The 14062-nt window shown below is 42.1% G+C and overlaps 1 protein-coding gene across 16 annotated transcripts in view; it reads left to right on the top strand.

The window, feature by feature from the left end:
* PHACTR1 (phosphatase and actin regulator 1) overlaps positions 1-14062 on the top strand; it is a 458960-nt gene that overhangs the window by 426248 nt on the left and 18650 nt on the right. For all 16 annotated transcript variants that reach the window (XR_012901644.1, XM_014581425.3, XM_006138762.4 and 13 more), the window contains one exon: positions 3124-3185. Coding sequence is in view for 15 of the 16 variants with exons in the window: in XM_014581425.3 (XP_014436911.1) it covers positions 3124-3185 (62 nt within the window). In the remaining variant the exon portion in view is untranslated. The remainder of the gene's footprint in view (positions 1-3123; positions 3186-14062) is intronic.

The raw sequence follows: 14062 nt of genomic DNA, 5'->3' as shown, positions 1-14062 counted from the left end.
AAATTCCCTGTAAAAAGGCAATGAGATTGGATGGGTTGGGTCTCAACAAAATTTCTGTTGAAATGTCTCATTTGGCACTGACGCCAGACCTGAAAATTCTAGTTCTTCTCACACAAAGAGGCTAGAGCGAGAGAGGGAATCTCCTGACCGCTTACAACACACAAAGCAACTGTTTTGTAATCTCTGTAGATCTAAAAGGATTGCATCAGTTTAGCCTTGTTTTAAGATAAAGAAATCCCTTTCTGGCTTGACAAGGACGATTGCCAATGACCAACTTTTAGTTGGTAAAGGTTTCGCCCTGCCCAGTTGTCTCTAAAGCTTGGTAACTGGGCTGAAGGAAGCAAGGAGACAGGAAAAATGGTGCTGTTGTTAAGAAGCCTTATTTCTGCTGTTTCAGACACCTTTTTGTAGCCTTTCAGACAATTTGTTCTATTCTGAATCCTGAGTTAGAATCGGTTTGCTTCTCCCAATTCACAGCCTGATCCTGCAAAGATTTTCTCAGTGGCACTGCTTCCATGAGTAAACTGTTGACAGGATCTGCTCCTTAGATTTTGGGCACAATAATACATTTATCTGATTGGAGCCAGGAGGGAAAAAAAACTATGCAGAGAACTTGAAGAAAAAAGAAAAAGAAACAGTATTTAGCAATACATATATCCAAAAACCATATAGAAAAGGTGCTTGGGTTCTGTTCTCTGTTGTCTATTTATCAAGCTACCACATGAAATTCCTTCCTCCAGAAAATGGTGTTTTAAAAGCATTACTGGGAATCTGCCATTTGAAATTAGAGAGCCCTATTAAAATAGGAGATGGCTGTGCACAGCATGTATTGAATTGGTGCATTTCTAGTGGGAAATCCTGGTCCCACTGATGTCAGAGGGAGTTTTGCAATTGACTTCACTGGACCCAGGATTTCATCTCTACTGTTTAGAGTCTCAGACTAGGAATCAGGAAACCCGTTTTCTAATCCTAGCTCTGCCTCCAATTTGCTCTGTGATCATGGACAAGACCAATAGCTTCTCTGTGCTGTAAGGCTGGTCTATGCCCACTATGAACACCAGTTTAATGGCATCCTCTTAAATAAATTCGTGGTGTGAACACTTTTAGAACAGATTGAGTGCCTTAAATTTGCTTAGCTTCATTCAGTTGGTAATGGTTTTAAAAATACCCGCAGCAAGGATTTGCCCTGATTGAACTACATTGCTTCCAGCACCAGTTCAGTTAAATCAGCACTCAGATTATGTGTAGAACAGCTTTTATCTTCCCTTTCTCTAAAACAGGAGTAATATTCACCATTTTAAAATGCTTTGAGATCCGTGAATGACAGGTACTATATACAGAATATACTGCATGAGTCAAGTGATATCACTGTTTCTTGACTCATTGAAGGAACTCAGCCTTAGAGTCCACTCCAGCAGCTCAGTGGCTTAGGGTTTAGTTAGATAAATTATCTGTGTATTAGGACTATGCCTAAACAACGGCGGTAAACTTTCAAAAATTGTCTAAATAAGGATATGGCTTCACGGCAGAGTTAACTTAACTCCTCTTGAGTTGGCCTAGCTCAAGTGAGAACCAGACACACTGTGAAATAACATTCAAGCTACACAAACTGATTATTAGTCTCAGAGCGATAGCCATGTTACTCCATAACTGAGTGGTCCTGTAGCACCTTAGGGTATGTCTACACTACCCCCCTAGTTCGAACTAGGGAGGGTAATGTAGTCATACGGAGTTGCAAATGAAGCCCGGGATTTGAATTTCCCGGGCTTCATTTGCATAAAGCCGGCCGGCGCCATTTTTAAATGCCGGGTAGTTCGGACCCCGTGCCGCGCGGCTACACGCGGCACGGACTAGCTAGTTCGGATTAGGCTTCCTAATCATGGAATGAGGCGTACAGCTAGTTCGGATTAGGAAGCCTAATCCGAACTAGCTAGTCCGTGCCGCGTGTAGCCGCGCGGCACGGGGTCCGAACTAGCCGGCATTTAAAAATGGCGCCGGCCGGCTTTATGCAAATGAAGCCCGGGAAATTCAAATCCCGGGCTTCATTTGCAACTCCGTATGACTACATTACCCCCCCTAGTTCGAACTAGGGGGGTAGTGTAGACATACCCTTAGAGACTAACAAAATATAGATAGCATCATGAGCTTTCATGGGCACAACCCACTTCTTCAGTTGAGTGCAGGAAGAGGCACAGATGCGTTAGTAGTTGACAGGCTGGGCTAAATCTAGCCTGTATCCTCTTTTGGATCAGCCCACACTCAAGTTATTCTCGAGTTAACTGCTGCAGTGAGTCCTACCTGAGTTAGGAGCCTATATCCCATTGTTTAAGTTTCTACATCCCACTGACTTTAAGTGAGATTTAAACTCCAAAGTGCTTGTCACTTTTGAAAATGGGACTTTTAAGAACTTTTGGAAATTTGGCTACGTCTACACTATGGTTTTGTGGCAAGAGCCTATGTAAATGAAGCACGGATTAGCATTTTCCCATGCTTCATTTGCATACTCTCTTTCATTTATTTTTGTGCTATGGTTTTTTGCACAAAAACAGGCAGTGTGGCCGTGGCTGTTTTGCGCAAAAACCGTGCTTCATTTGTTTAGCCTCTTGTGGCTAAACTCATAGTGTAGACGTAGCCTTTAAGTTTAAGGACTGATGATGCTTTTGTAGGTTTAACAAAGCTTCTTTTCTGCCCTCTCAATGGAGTAGCTGTTGATCAATTATTCTAGAACCAGGGGAAAATATTTTTGCTTCTTCCCAAGCATCTGCCCTTTCAACTCACTCTTCTCAGAAGCTAGCGATATGATCATTGTCCACTGCTAGGCCACCAGAATGGAGATAACCATTTCAGAAGCACTGGCTGAATGCCTAGGAGCGCTAGAAATTGAAATGTACAAAAAAGAAAAATCATACCTATACTGAGATGGAAGAGAGATAGGGATATTTTTTGAGGCATGGAAGGAAGTGCAATAGCTATTGGGTAGGGGAATTGGTTGTTCCTAGAAGGACTATCTCTGCATCTGAGAAGTCCTGAAACATAAGTACACTGATGGAGAGGTTTATTTGTTGCAAACTGTGCATTGTGATCACGCCAGCAGTCTAGAACCTTGTATAAATCTTTTTCTAGCTCGGAATGAGCAAGAGGAGCAGGAGGAAAAACGGGAGATAAAGAGAAGATTAACACGCAAGGTGAGAGGCAACTTTTATACTGTTGTAGTCCAACTGGAATTTTCCACTGACTGCATAACCCTTTGCCTTTTTTTTTTCTTTTCCAGGGCACCCTTTTTAAAAAAAGAGAGAAAGAACTTAAAATAATTATTCAATAAAATTTTAAACAACTGTCTATGCATTTTAAAGATGTTAACCCAGGGGAAAAAGAGCGGCATCTCTGGGGACAATTATGGGCGATTATGAGGAAAAAATGGGATGAAAATAAGGAAAGGAAAATTTAGGCTCACAAGCAGGAAAGCATTTCTTAAGAGTAACAAGTGAAGTAAAGGCTTAACATTGGTCTAATGCTGTTCCCATTGAAGTCAGTGGCTTCCACTGATTTCAGTGGGAGCTGAGTTAGGTAGTTCTGGGCGCTTTTGAAAGTCCTACTCAAGACACATTATACTCAATAATGGACTTTTAATGGGAGAGACCTGTGCCTGAGACATTTAAAACTAGACAGGAATAAAGCAGTGGAGAATAGTGTATTGTGCAGGAAAGGGAACAATCCTGTCTTGTCAGGACAGGTTGGACTAGATGGCCAAATCTGTCTTTGCCATCTATGATTCTTTTTCTCTTAAGGTTAAATAGTAGCAATTTTATATATACTTGATCAGTTCTTCATCTGATGTGAATCATAGAGCCACTGGTTTCAAAGGCATTATTCTAATGTATATTAGTTAAGGACCTTGTTTGTCTCTTTTAAAATAAAGTTTGTTTTGGCAGTTCTGTCAATATTTCCCATCTAAGGAGACAGAAAAAACACCACTGTGAACTCATACTGTTAACTTTCTTGTACAAACAACGTTATAAAAATCAAGAAGTTGAATAAAGGGTTGTAAAAGGTAGAAATAATAAAAATTGATAAAGGGCTATCAACAGATCTTGCTCACTGAGCTGTAATGTATTTAAAAAAACAGAAATTCATGACAAAACTAAGCACATTTCCACTGCCATCCTCTTATACTGATGTTTCAAGAAAAGAATCAATTCACACTACACCTACTTCAAGACAAAGCTCAAGTTAATCTCTGTTCTGAAATTGGAAATAGCCTTATGCAAATCTCAGGCTACATCTACACTACAGGTCTCTTGTGCTGAGGAAAAGATCTTCCACAAAAACTTATTGCATAAGAGCACATCCACACTTCCAAGCGCATCGCAAAAGCGAAGCGCTTTTGCGCAAGAGAGCGTGCAAACTGCATGGATGCTTTCTTGAAAGAAAGCTCTGATTGCTATTCACAGAGTAGCCACAAGGGCACCTGTGCTTTTTTTTGATTGGCTCTTTTTGCACAAAAATCCCCTGTTGCCTGTCCACACACACCTTTTTGCACAAGAACTCTTGCACAAAAAGGAGTTATGCCTCGTAGAAAGAGGAATACCTATACCGCAAAAACCCCTCTGTTCTTTTGATTTACTGTAAATTTACTTGCACAAAAACGCACTTGAGGTGTGGACGCGCCAATCGAAATGGTAGCGTTATTTGCTAAACAGACATACAAAATAGAAATATTATGCACACTCTCAAATTATTGCCAAAGAATCTGGATTTCATAAAACAACCTGCCCTGTCCCTGTACATTCCTTCTCCCCCCACCACCCCCTATACACACGCACAGCCTTAGGAAATGCAGAAAGCAAAAGCAGCTATTTGCACTGACACTAGAATCACCACTACAAAGACTAAAGGATCCTGTCCTGGCTTGGCAGTGGCAGTTGATGGAGCCCTGGGCCCTTTAAATCACTGCCAGAGCACCAATTCACATACTTTTAGAGTGGCGCTGAGGGCTAGCTGCCCAAGCCCTGGCCCTTCTGTCTGAGGCCCTGTCCCTTCTGGGAGCAGGGTGATGCCTTCCCCCAATCTTGCCCAGGGGCCCACAGAGGCTGTTGGCACCCCTGGTTCTGTCTACTGTACAACTGTCACTGTAACTGTGATCATTAGGGATATTCCCCACTCTGGCACTCAGAGTGCAGAAGATGGGGTCCTGCAAAGAGCTCAAAAAAAAAAAAAAAAAAAAAACCTTTGCCTCTACAGGCACTACTTACAAAAACTTCCCCCCAGAATCATAATCCACAAATTCTGGGGAATTGCTGCCACCATCAAGTGCTTTTTATCCCTAAAAAAATGGGGATGAACATCTGAAATCACCCTCAGGGGTAGCCTGAGCTCTTTTGGCCCAGAAGAGCTTGAAAAAAAGAAAAGAGAAAAACAAGCTGCAATCTCTGGTGGCTGGCCCCGCAGTCCAAGGCATGCAGATACACACAGAGGCTACGTCTACACTGGCCCCTTTTCCGGAAGGGGCATGTAAATTTCACCTATCGTAGTAGGGAAATCCACGGGGGATTTAAATATCCCCCGCGGCATTTAAATAAAAATGTCCGCCGCTTTTTTCCGGCTTTTAAAAAAGCCGGAAAAGAGCGTCTACACTGGCCCCGATCCTCCGGAAAAAGCGCCCTTTTCCGGAGGCTCTTATTCCTACACTTCAAAGTAGGAATAAGAGCCTCCGGAAAAGGGCACTTTTTCCGGAGGATCGGGGCCAGCGTAGACGCTCTTTTCCGGCTTTTTTAAAAGCCGGAAAAAAGCGGCGGACATTTTTATTTAAATGCCGCGGGGGATATTTAAATCCCCCGCGGATTTCCCTACTACGATAGGTGAAATTTACATGCCCCTTCCGGAAAAGGGGCCAGTGTAGACGAGCCCAGTCAGACCTTCCAGGACACAAGAAACAAATCATCACCTGAAAAAAAGTGATTTTGATTACAAAACAAAAGATATACTTCATAAAGTATACTTGCTTGCTAGAGGTTACAGAGCACTAAGGAAAACAAATTTAAAAAAACACACAGAAAATCTTTAAGAACAGTGCTTAGATGGTAATGGGGGAGGGGAGGCACAGAATCACACAGAGCAGTTCAAACCAAACTGCAAAATAAAGAAAAACACCCTGAACGCAACTGGATTCACTTTTCCCTTTTACTTACTTCTAATTTTCCCTTTGTTCAGTCCTCTCCCATCCCAGGAATTCCGTGGGGGCATGGGGTTTCTGCCTGGGTTTACATCATTCTGTGTCTCTCAAATCCTGGTTTCTCTCTCCCATACAAAGAAAGCAGGCAAGGAACCAATATCCAATTCAGATTTCACCCCTCTATGGCTGTGTCCAGACTCAGGGGTTTTTTCGAAAAAAGTAGCCTTTTTTCGAAAAAACCTCACCTGTGTCTAGACTGCAGCCGCGTTCTTTCGAAATTAAATCGAAAGAACGCGGCTTTTCTTTCGATGGCGGTAAACCTCATTTCACGAGAAAGAACGCCTTCTTTCGAAAGTTCCTCTTTCGAAAGTAGGCGTTCTTCAATGTAAATAGGGCTTCTTCGAAAGAGAGCATCCAGACTCACTGGATGCTTTCTTTCGAAAAAGCAAGCCGCTTTTTCGAAAGTTCAACGTGCAGTCTAGACGCTCTCTTTTGAAAGAGGCTTGCAGTCTAGACATAGCCTATCTGATTAGTTCTCCTGGCCCCCTGGCCAACACCTTGCTAGGTACCTGCGCTTAACCCCTTAGTCACTGGGTGCTGGTCAGCACTCCTGTCCACTATAGTGATCCTGGCAATTCACACTTGCAGACAGTGGCAACAGTTGAGTCTGCTACTGCACAATCTCCATTCCATTAAACTAGGTCCTGTGGCACCTTAGAGACTAATAATAAAAACACACAGTAGCTTTCATGGGCAAAACCCACTTCATCAGATGAGCATTAAACTAGGTTCTTTTTCATGAGCCCTACATGTACAGTAATCACACTGCATTTCAGGGAGAGCTTTGTGCACGGAAAACTCCTGGGATCAAGCCCTAAGTGAATACATGGCTCATCATTGTTTTATCTGTTTTCAATTTTTAAACTAATTGTTCTAGTGACAGCTCCTAATTGTCTGCAATTTATACAGAAAGAACAATGGTACTTCACTAATATTGGATTTTGCTGTGATCTATGAATGCACTGTGTCCCTGTAGATTATAAATGCTCAGAAATCACTAGAGAGAAGGAATAAATAAAGTTTGAAAGTAGATAAATAACCATTAGGAATGCTAAGTACTTAGTGACAAGGAGTCCTGTGGCACCTTATAGACTCACAGATGTATTGGAGCATAAGCTTTCGTGGGCAAAGACCCACTTTGTCAGATGCATGTGACGTGCATCTGACGAAGTGGGTCTTTGCCCACAAAAGCTTATGCTCCAATACATCTGTCAGTCTATAAGCTGCCTTTCTTGGCCCATGAGAATCGGAATACATTGCCCAGCAGTCCTGCCTCAGGCTTTCCTGCAGCTTCGGACTGAAAATAGGTCCAAAAGTACGTGTTCTTCAAGTGGCCTCTGTGCATTGCCACTTGTGGGGTGAACAGACGGTGCACCTTGAACCATCAGAACCTTCTCTCAGAAGTGCCCATTGGGGAGAACTCTCTGAGTCCTGCCCCTCTGTTGCAGCTCTGAATGTCAAAGCATGGCACACAAATGCCCTTTGTTCCTTCCAACCATAGGAGCAGATGGACCAGGACCTGTGCCAGGTCTTCAGATAGTTCCCAGTGCAGCTGCCTTCAATTAGTTTCTAATTAGTTCTGCATTATTTTTATTTTATTTTCTAGGGTTTTTTTTTTCACCTAAGGCTCTGATATGTCAGAATTAAAGACAGCAAAGAAGCCAGGATCTATGCGGGATGTCTCCTGCCCTGCCATTTTTCTGATCCCTTCCCTATTTCCTCTCAGGTTATCAGCCACACATGGTTTTCTGTGTTCTGGATTCACTTCCTAGGAGTGAGATTAACCTGCCAGCTCTAGATGGTTTATTAGCAGCTGCAGTAAATGCCTGGCTAAATCCATCATGTGGACAGACAATTTTTAGAACACCAGACAAGCTATACCAGCTGCATCCTGCGGGTTCCCATCCTGCCAAATGTATCCAGCTCCAAATTCACTGGCGGTGGAGGCTGCTGTTCAAAAAGCAAGAGAAAGTAAAGTCCACAGTTTGGTAAAGCCATATGTCAATTTCTCTTTAAGGAGATCACCTTGTCTCACCCTCCAAAGAGAATGTGCAGAGACCACTTGAAAAAGAATTAAATTTACTCACCTGTAACAGGAGTTTAAGATGGATTCTGCATGTTCACACTCCCTGCCCACCTTCCCCTCTTCCTCAGAATCCTAATTTCAGTTTTGTACTAGAGGAGGTAATTAAAAGAGCGGAGGTGGTTGGCCATCTGTAGACCCATTGGATAGCCTTGCCCTTCAACCATTCTGAGGAAGGGAGTATGTCAACAGATGCCACTACTAGAAACTACTTCATTATGACCTGCACCACTAGCCTATCCAAAGAGTGTCACCATGCAGAGTCGAGCCTGAAGAATTCTGATGATGGGCGAGTAACCTTCATCTAGAAATGCTGAGTCACTGAGAAATGCTGCCAGGAATTTATCATCTGTTACTGGTGTATGAATTTTGATGGAAACTGGGGTGTGTAGTATAGTTGTCATTTTGTCCAAAATATGCTCTTGTGGCCAGTTCCCTCAGAGGCTGTTGTTAATGTGAAAGGAGAAGAACTAATGGTCATGAGTCTGCACTGAAGATGTGTGTACGGCTGTATCTTGATTTGAGTTACGAAAGAGATTTACAATTCTCTAAATAAAATAATATTTAGACAATAATAAGTGAGTGTGCATGCCATGCTAAAAGGCATCCATGGGATAGTATGAGAGTAAATACCCCCATGAGAACTTCCATTCCAATGGCAGATTCGTATTCTAGACAAATGTGCCATGCTATAAAGCAGTTGTTCAGAGAGAGTAGACATTAGACCACCCTTACCCCTTCATTCCCAGCTGTAGATATTTAAATAGCTTTGCAAAGTGCAAGGTCTGGAACTAACATTTTGCAGTAGCAACAGTGACAACAAAAATTAAGATCTGTGGCTGTTTCCTCAAGGCCACACATTCAATTCCCTCTGAAATCTTAGCTCCTGTTAAACACCTGCCCAGCAGAGCTGAATGCTGCATTCGCTAAAAAGCAAGTCTGTGCCTTCCTGGGAAACGTCTTGCTCTTCAATCATTTCCGCAGCTGATTTCCCCTGGCTTGGATCGTACAGGGTGTTAGAAATAATGAGTTCTTGAGGGATGTCAGGGAGTTTAAAAAAAAAAAAGATTAGATTAAAAAATAGAGTGGTTGCTATTTAGATAAATTGCAGCTATAACCAGAGAGAGAGGAAGGCTTGGGGACATTGGAATCACACTCTCACCCCTTTTTTAGGTATCTCAGACCCAGGTCTCATCACAAAAAGGCTGTAGCTGGGTGGCTGTGCATGAGTGCACAATGCTAATTTTGGACTCTGCTTGTGAACTCTGGTGCTTCCAATAAATAACAGCCATTGCCCTGTAATGTGCTAGGGTGATGAAGCTGATGACAAGTGAGTGACGGGATACAGCATCAGGGCTTGTCTATCTGTGGGGGAAAGCCCACAATAGCTAGTACAGGAGAGCTGTTCTGAACTAGCTTACCACGTAGACACTCTTCCTCCGCACTGACAGCGCCTTGGTGGTCGGAAGTGGATTCACCTAAACCCTACAAAAGCAGTGTAGCTACAAGTGGACCTACTTTGCATCCAGGGCCAGTCACGCAGGTCCCCCATGGTTCTCACTGTGCCCCAGCTCTTGCCCTGCCCCGCCAGCCTGCTCTGTGCACCAGCCTGGGAATGAGATGGGATGTGGAGGCTCACCCAGCTCCACCTGGCACTACATGTGGGGAGCAGAATCCTTGCACCAGGACTTACCTGGCACAGTGGCTGGGGAGCGGGGCCAGGGTGCAGGGGCTGACCCCAATCCACCTGGCAGTCTGGCTGGGGGGGCATGGGTGGGGCTTACCCTAATGCTCCTGGCGCTCCTTCCAGGGAGTTGGGCTGGGGTGCTAGGGCTTAACCCCTGCCCCCATAATTGCCACCCTCCCGAAGTTGAGGCCCACTCATGTAGCAACAGCTGGGTGGGCCCTTACTACATTTCAAAGCGGAAGTGCCCTTATCAACTAATCAACTATTCAATTAGTTGATTAATCTGATTTTAACATCCCTACTGGGAGCTGAGGATGCTTAGCAGTGCACAAGAGGTGCTCATGCTATTCTGTACTGGGCTCTAAGAGAGACTGGAACAAAACTTAATTGAAATAGAGAACCAAAATGAATCGCTAACCACTGAGCATGTTCTCTATGTATATAAGTCTTATTTATTGCTTTCTATCTAAAGCACACATTTTTATTGTAGTAATCTCTTAGGCTACATCTAAACTACACCCTTCTGTCGGCAGAGGGATGTAAATGAAACACTTTGAAAGTGCAAATGAAGCGGGGATTTAAATATCCCGTGCTTCATTTGCATAATCGCGTTATGGTGCTGTTTTGAACGAGCGCCATTTCTAAACTGAAACCATGGTTTAGACATTTTTTTCCCGATAACGGGGCACTTTTTCGAAAAGCTATAGTATCTTTCAAAAAAGCTCCCTGTTGTCGAAAAAAACATGTCTAACTTGTGGTTTCAGTTTCGAAATGGCGCTCATTCGAAACAGCGCCATGATGCAATTATGCAAATGAAGCACGGGATATTTCAATCCCCACTTCATTTCCACTTTCAAAGTGCTTCATTTACATCCCTCTGCCAACAGAGAGGTGTAGTTTAGACACAGCCTTATTATCATCAGATCCATATTTGGTTTAAGGTATAGAGTATTTAGTGTGTATAAATATATGATTTTTATTAAAAAATTATATCTATATATGTGTATGCATTGTTATTAATATTTTTCATATTACCATAGAACATAGGAGCCCTACTTCTAAACTGCTTTGGTGCAATTTTGACCTAACTAACCACAGTGAAATAGACTTCAAAGTTCCATGGCATTGAAATCTCTTGGCACCTGTACCGCCTTGATATGTGAGATGCACCACCCACCCATACACCAACTTGGCATTACATGTTATATCAAACAGCATGATTGTGTCTGCCTCCTGCAGGAAAAATAAGCACATTATTTAGTATGGCAACATCATCCAAATATTAAACCAAGTTAAATGCTGAAAATAGGCAAGAAGCTATGAAAGAAAAACAAGTATATAAAAAAGGCCTTCCGTCACCACAAAAGTACTGTAGTTATTTATCAGTCAAAATCTGTAAAAATTTACTTCAGTGTTTTCTTTGAACCCATCTTTAAAAAACTACATTTAGTTTATAGGCTTTCATCTTTTGATCAAATGTCATCACCTACTGTATAAATAGGGTATTAAATATTTAAAAAAAACCCTACTTTTAAATAACGACCAGGGTCTGTCATGAACTGACAAAAACTCAGAAATGAAAAGATAACATGGACACTTCATCCTTAATTCATGTGTTGGGAAAAAGAGGCAAGTTGACACAAATAAAAGATGGAGTGTCAACCTTATCTTTGAATTTCCTGGCTTTTGGTTCCCTCATTAATATTATTTAAATGTAGCGGTGGTTTGAATATTTTCTTATTGATTTATTTGTGGTTTAGGTAAAAATTTAGAGGGGAGAGATTCATGTTTAGCTGCTGCAGAGCTGCGTGAACAGAAATGCTGTAATGTAAACATACTTGATGGCATTTGTTTCTCTTATTATTTTAACATGTACATAACCTCCAATGCATAATTCACAATCATATTTGATATGAACTGTAATACACAGAGAGAAGAACCATCTGCAAGATGAAAATAACCACAGTTACAGCCCATACATGTTTTGTTTTTTCTTGTTTTAAGGACCAAAAAACCCATTCAAGAATGGTATATTAACCCTGATATAGGCAATAGATGACTCCTAACCATGTTTTGCTGGTAGTTCTTTTGCTTTTTTTTGCACTGTTAAGTAATCAGAGTATTTACAACATAATCATGTTTCAGCCGGTTTTATTGGCTGTTGGTTGTATCTGTAGTAAGGACAGAGCCACAGACACATTTGTACTTTATACGTATTTTTCTTTTTGGCCTGTCTGAAAAACGATTGTGTACCCCAAAGATAGCTTTATATTATTGTCTGGAACAAATAGTTTGCAAAAGTAGCAAACAATATTATATAAGATGAGATGCGCTGTTGTTTTAAAAAAAAATGGCCTGTGATGTTTTTTTTAGAGTTTAACGAAGCCCTGCTTTGACATCACAATGTTCATTTTTCCCACCCAATCCGGAATGCCCAGTGTCTGTTGTTTCTCTTGAGCATGGGACTAAGCAGACGCAATACTGCTGTTCTTAAGGCACTGTTGGCACAGTTTGTGTAAAAGCAATTGCGGTTGTTTTAATGACATATACACCACAAAATTCTCTCCTAAAACTCTGCTTTCATATCATAACACTTTGTAGGAGAAAATAGCTGCTTTTAGGATCTCAGTAATTTTGGCTGCATCAGCAATATTCTGCAAATAATAAACTTTCATTTTTCTGCTGTAAACCAGTAAGTTTTTTCCCTGTTAAATTAGCCTTGCAGAAAACCATTTGCATCCAGACAGTAGCAGCAGCAAGCATAGGAATTCGCCCCATTCCCCTCAGTGAGGTGTGAACACCAAGGCTTAATTGGGATAATTGAAATGCTATCGTTATTAAGTATGGGCTTTTTATTATCTTTGTACCTTAAAAAGCTTAGGAAATGTAGAATTGAGGTAAAACTGTTAATGCACCATTGAAATCACGACAAAGGTACGTTTTCAAAGCCGTCTAAGTGATTTTCAAAAACAATTTAAGCCCACAGAAGCCTAAATCTCATTGAAAATTACTAGAATTTAGGCCAAATCTACGCTGGCAGATGTAAAGCACTGGCAGTTACGGCCTTGCTCATGGAGCACAGCAGTGAAAATGCTATCGGGTATCCACACTCTGTCACCAGCGCATTAGTGTGGTCACACTCTTTGCACTTGCAGTGCCTTTCAGAGCAATGCATTCTGTGTAGATATCACACAGAGCACCTCTTCTTCACAGAGGCTTGGCAGAGGTGCGGAGCATCCTGGGTCCTGTCCTGATGCCCCATGGTGCATCACTTTGCATAGAATCATAGAATACTAGGACTGGAAGGGACCTCGAGAGGTCATTGAGTCCAGTCCCCTGCCCTCAAGGCAGGACCAAATACTGTCTAGACCATCTCTGATAGACATTTCTCAAACCTACTCTTAAATATCTCCAGAGATGGAGATTCCACAACCTCCCTGGACAATTTATTCCAGTGTTTGACCACCCTGACAGTTAGGAACTTTTTCCTAATGTCCAACCTAAACCTCCCAGTTTAAGCCCATTGCTTCTTGTTCTATTCTCAGAGGCCAAGATGAACAAGTTTTCTCCCTCTTCCTTATGACACCCTTTTAGATATCTGAAAACTGCTATCATGTCCCCCCCTCAATCTTCTCTTTTCTAAACTAAACAAACCCAATTCCTTCAGTCTTTCCTCATAGGTCATGTTCTCTAGACCTTTAATCATTCTCGTTGCTCTTCTCTGGACCCTCTCCAATTTCTCCACATCTTTCTTGAAATGCGGTGCCTAGAACTGAACACAATACTCCAACTGAGGCCTAACCAGCACAGAGTAGAGTGGAAGAATGACTTCTCGTGTCTTGCTCGCAACACACCTGTTAATGCATCCCAGAATCCTGTTTGCTTTCTTTGCAACAGCATCACAGTGATGACTCATATTCAACTTGTGGTCCGCTATAACCCCTAGATCTCTTTCTGCCGTACTCCTTCCCAGACCGTCACTTCCCATTCTGTATGTATGAAACTGATTGTTCCTTCCTAAGTGGAGCACTTTGCATTTCTCTTTATTAAACTTCATCCT

Source organism: Pelodiscus sinensis, chromosome 2 (assembly GCF_049634645.1).
Source record: "Pelodiscus sinensis isolate JC-2024 chromosome 2, ASM4963464v1, whole genome shotgun sequence".
NCBI lineage: Eukaryota > Metazoa > Chordata > Testudines > Trionychidae > Pelodiscus > Pelodiscus sinensis.
The sequence above is the reverse complement of the archived record's forward strand: the minus strand, read 5'-3'. Positions and strand labels throughout refer to the sequence as shown.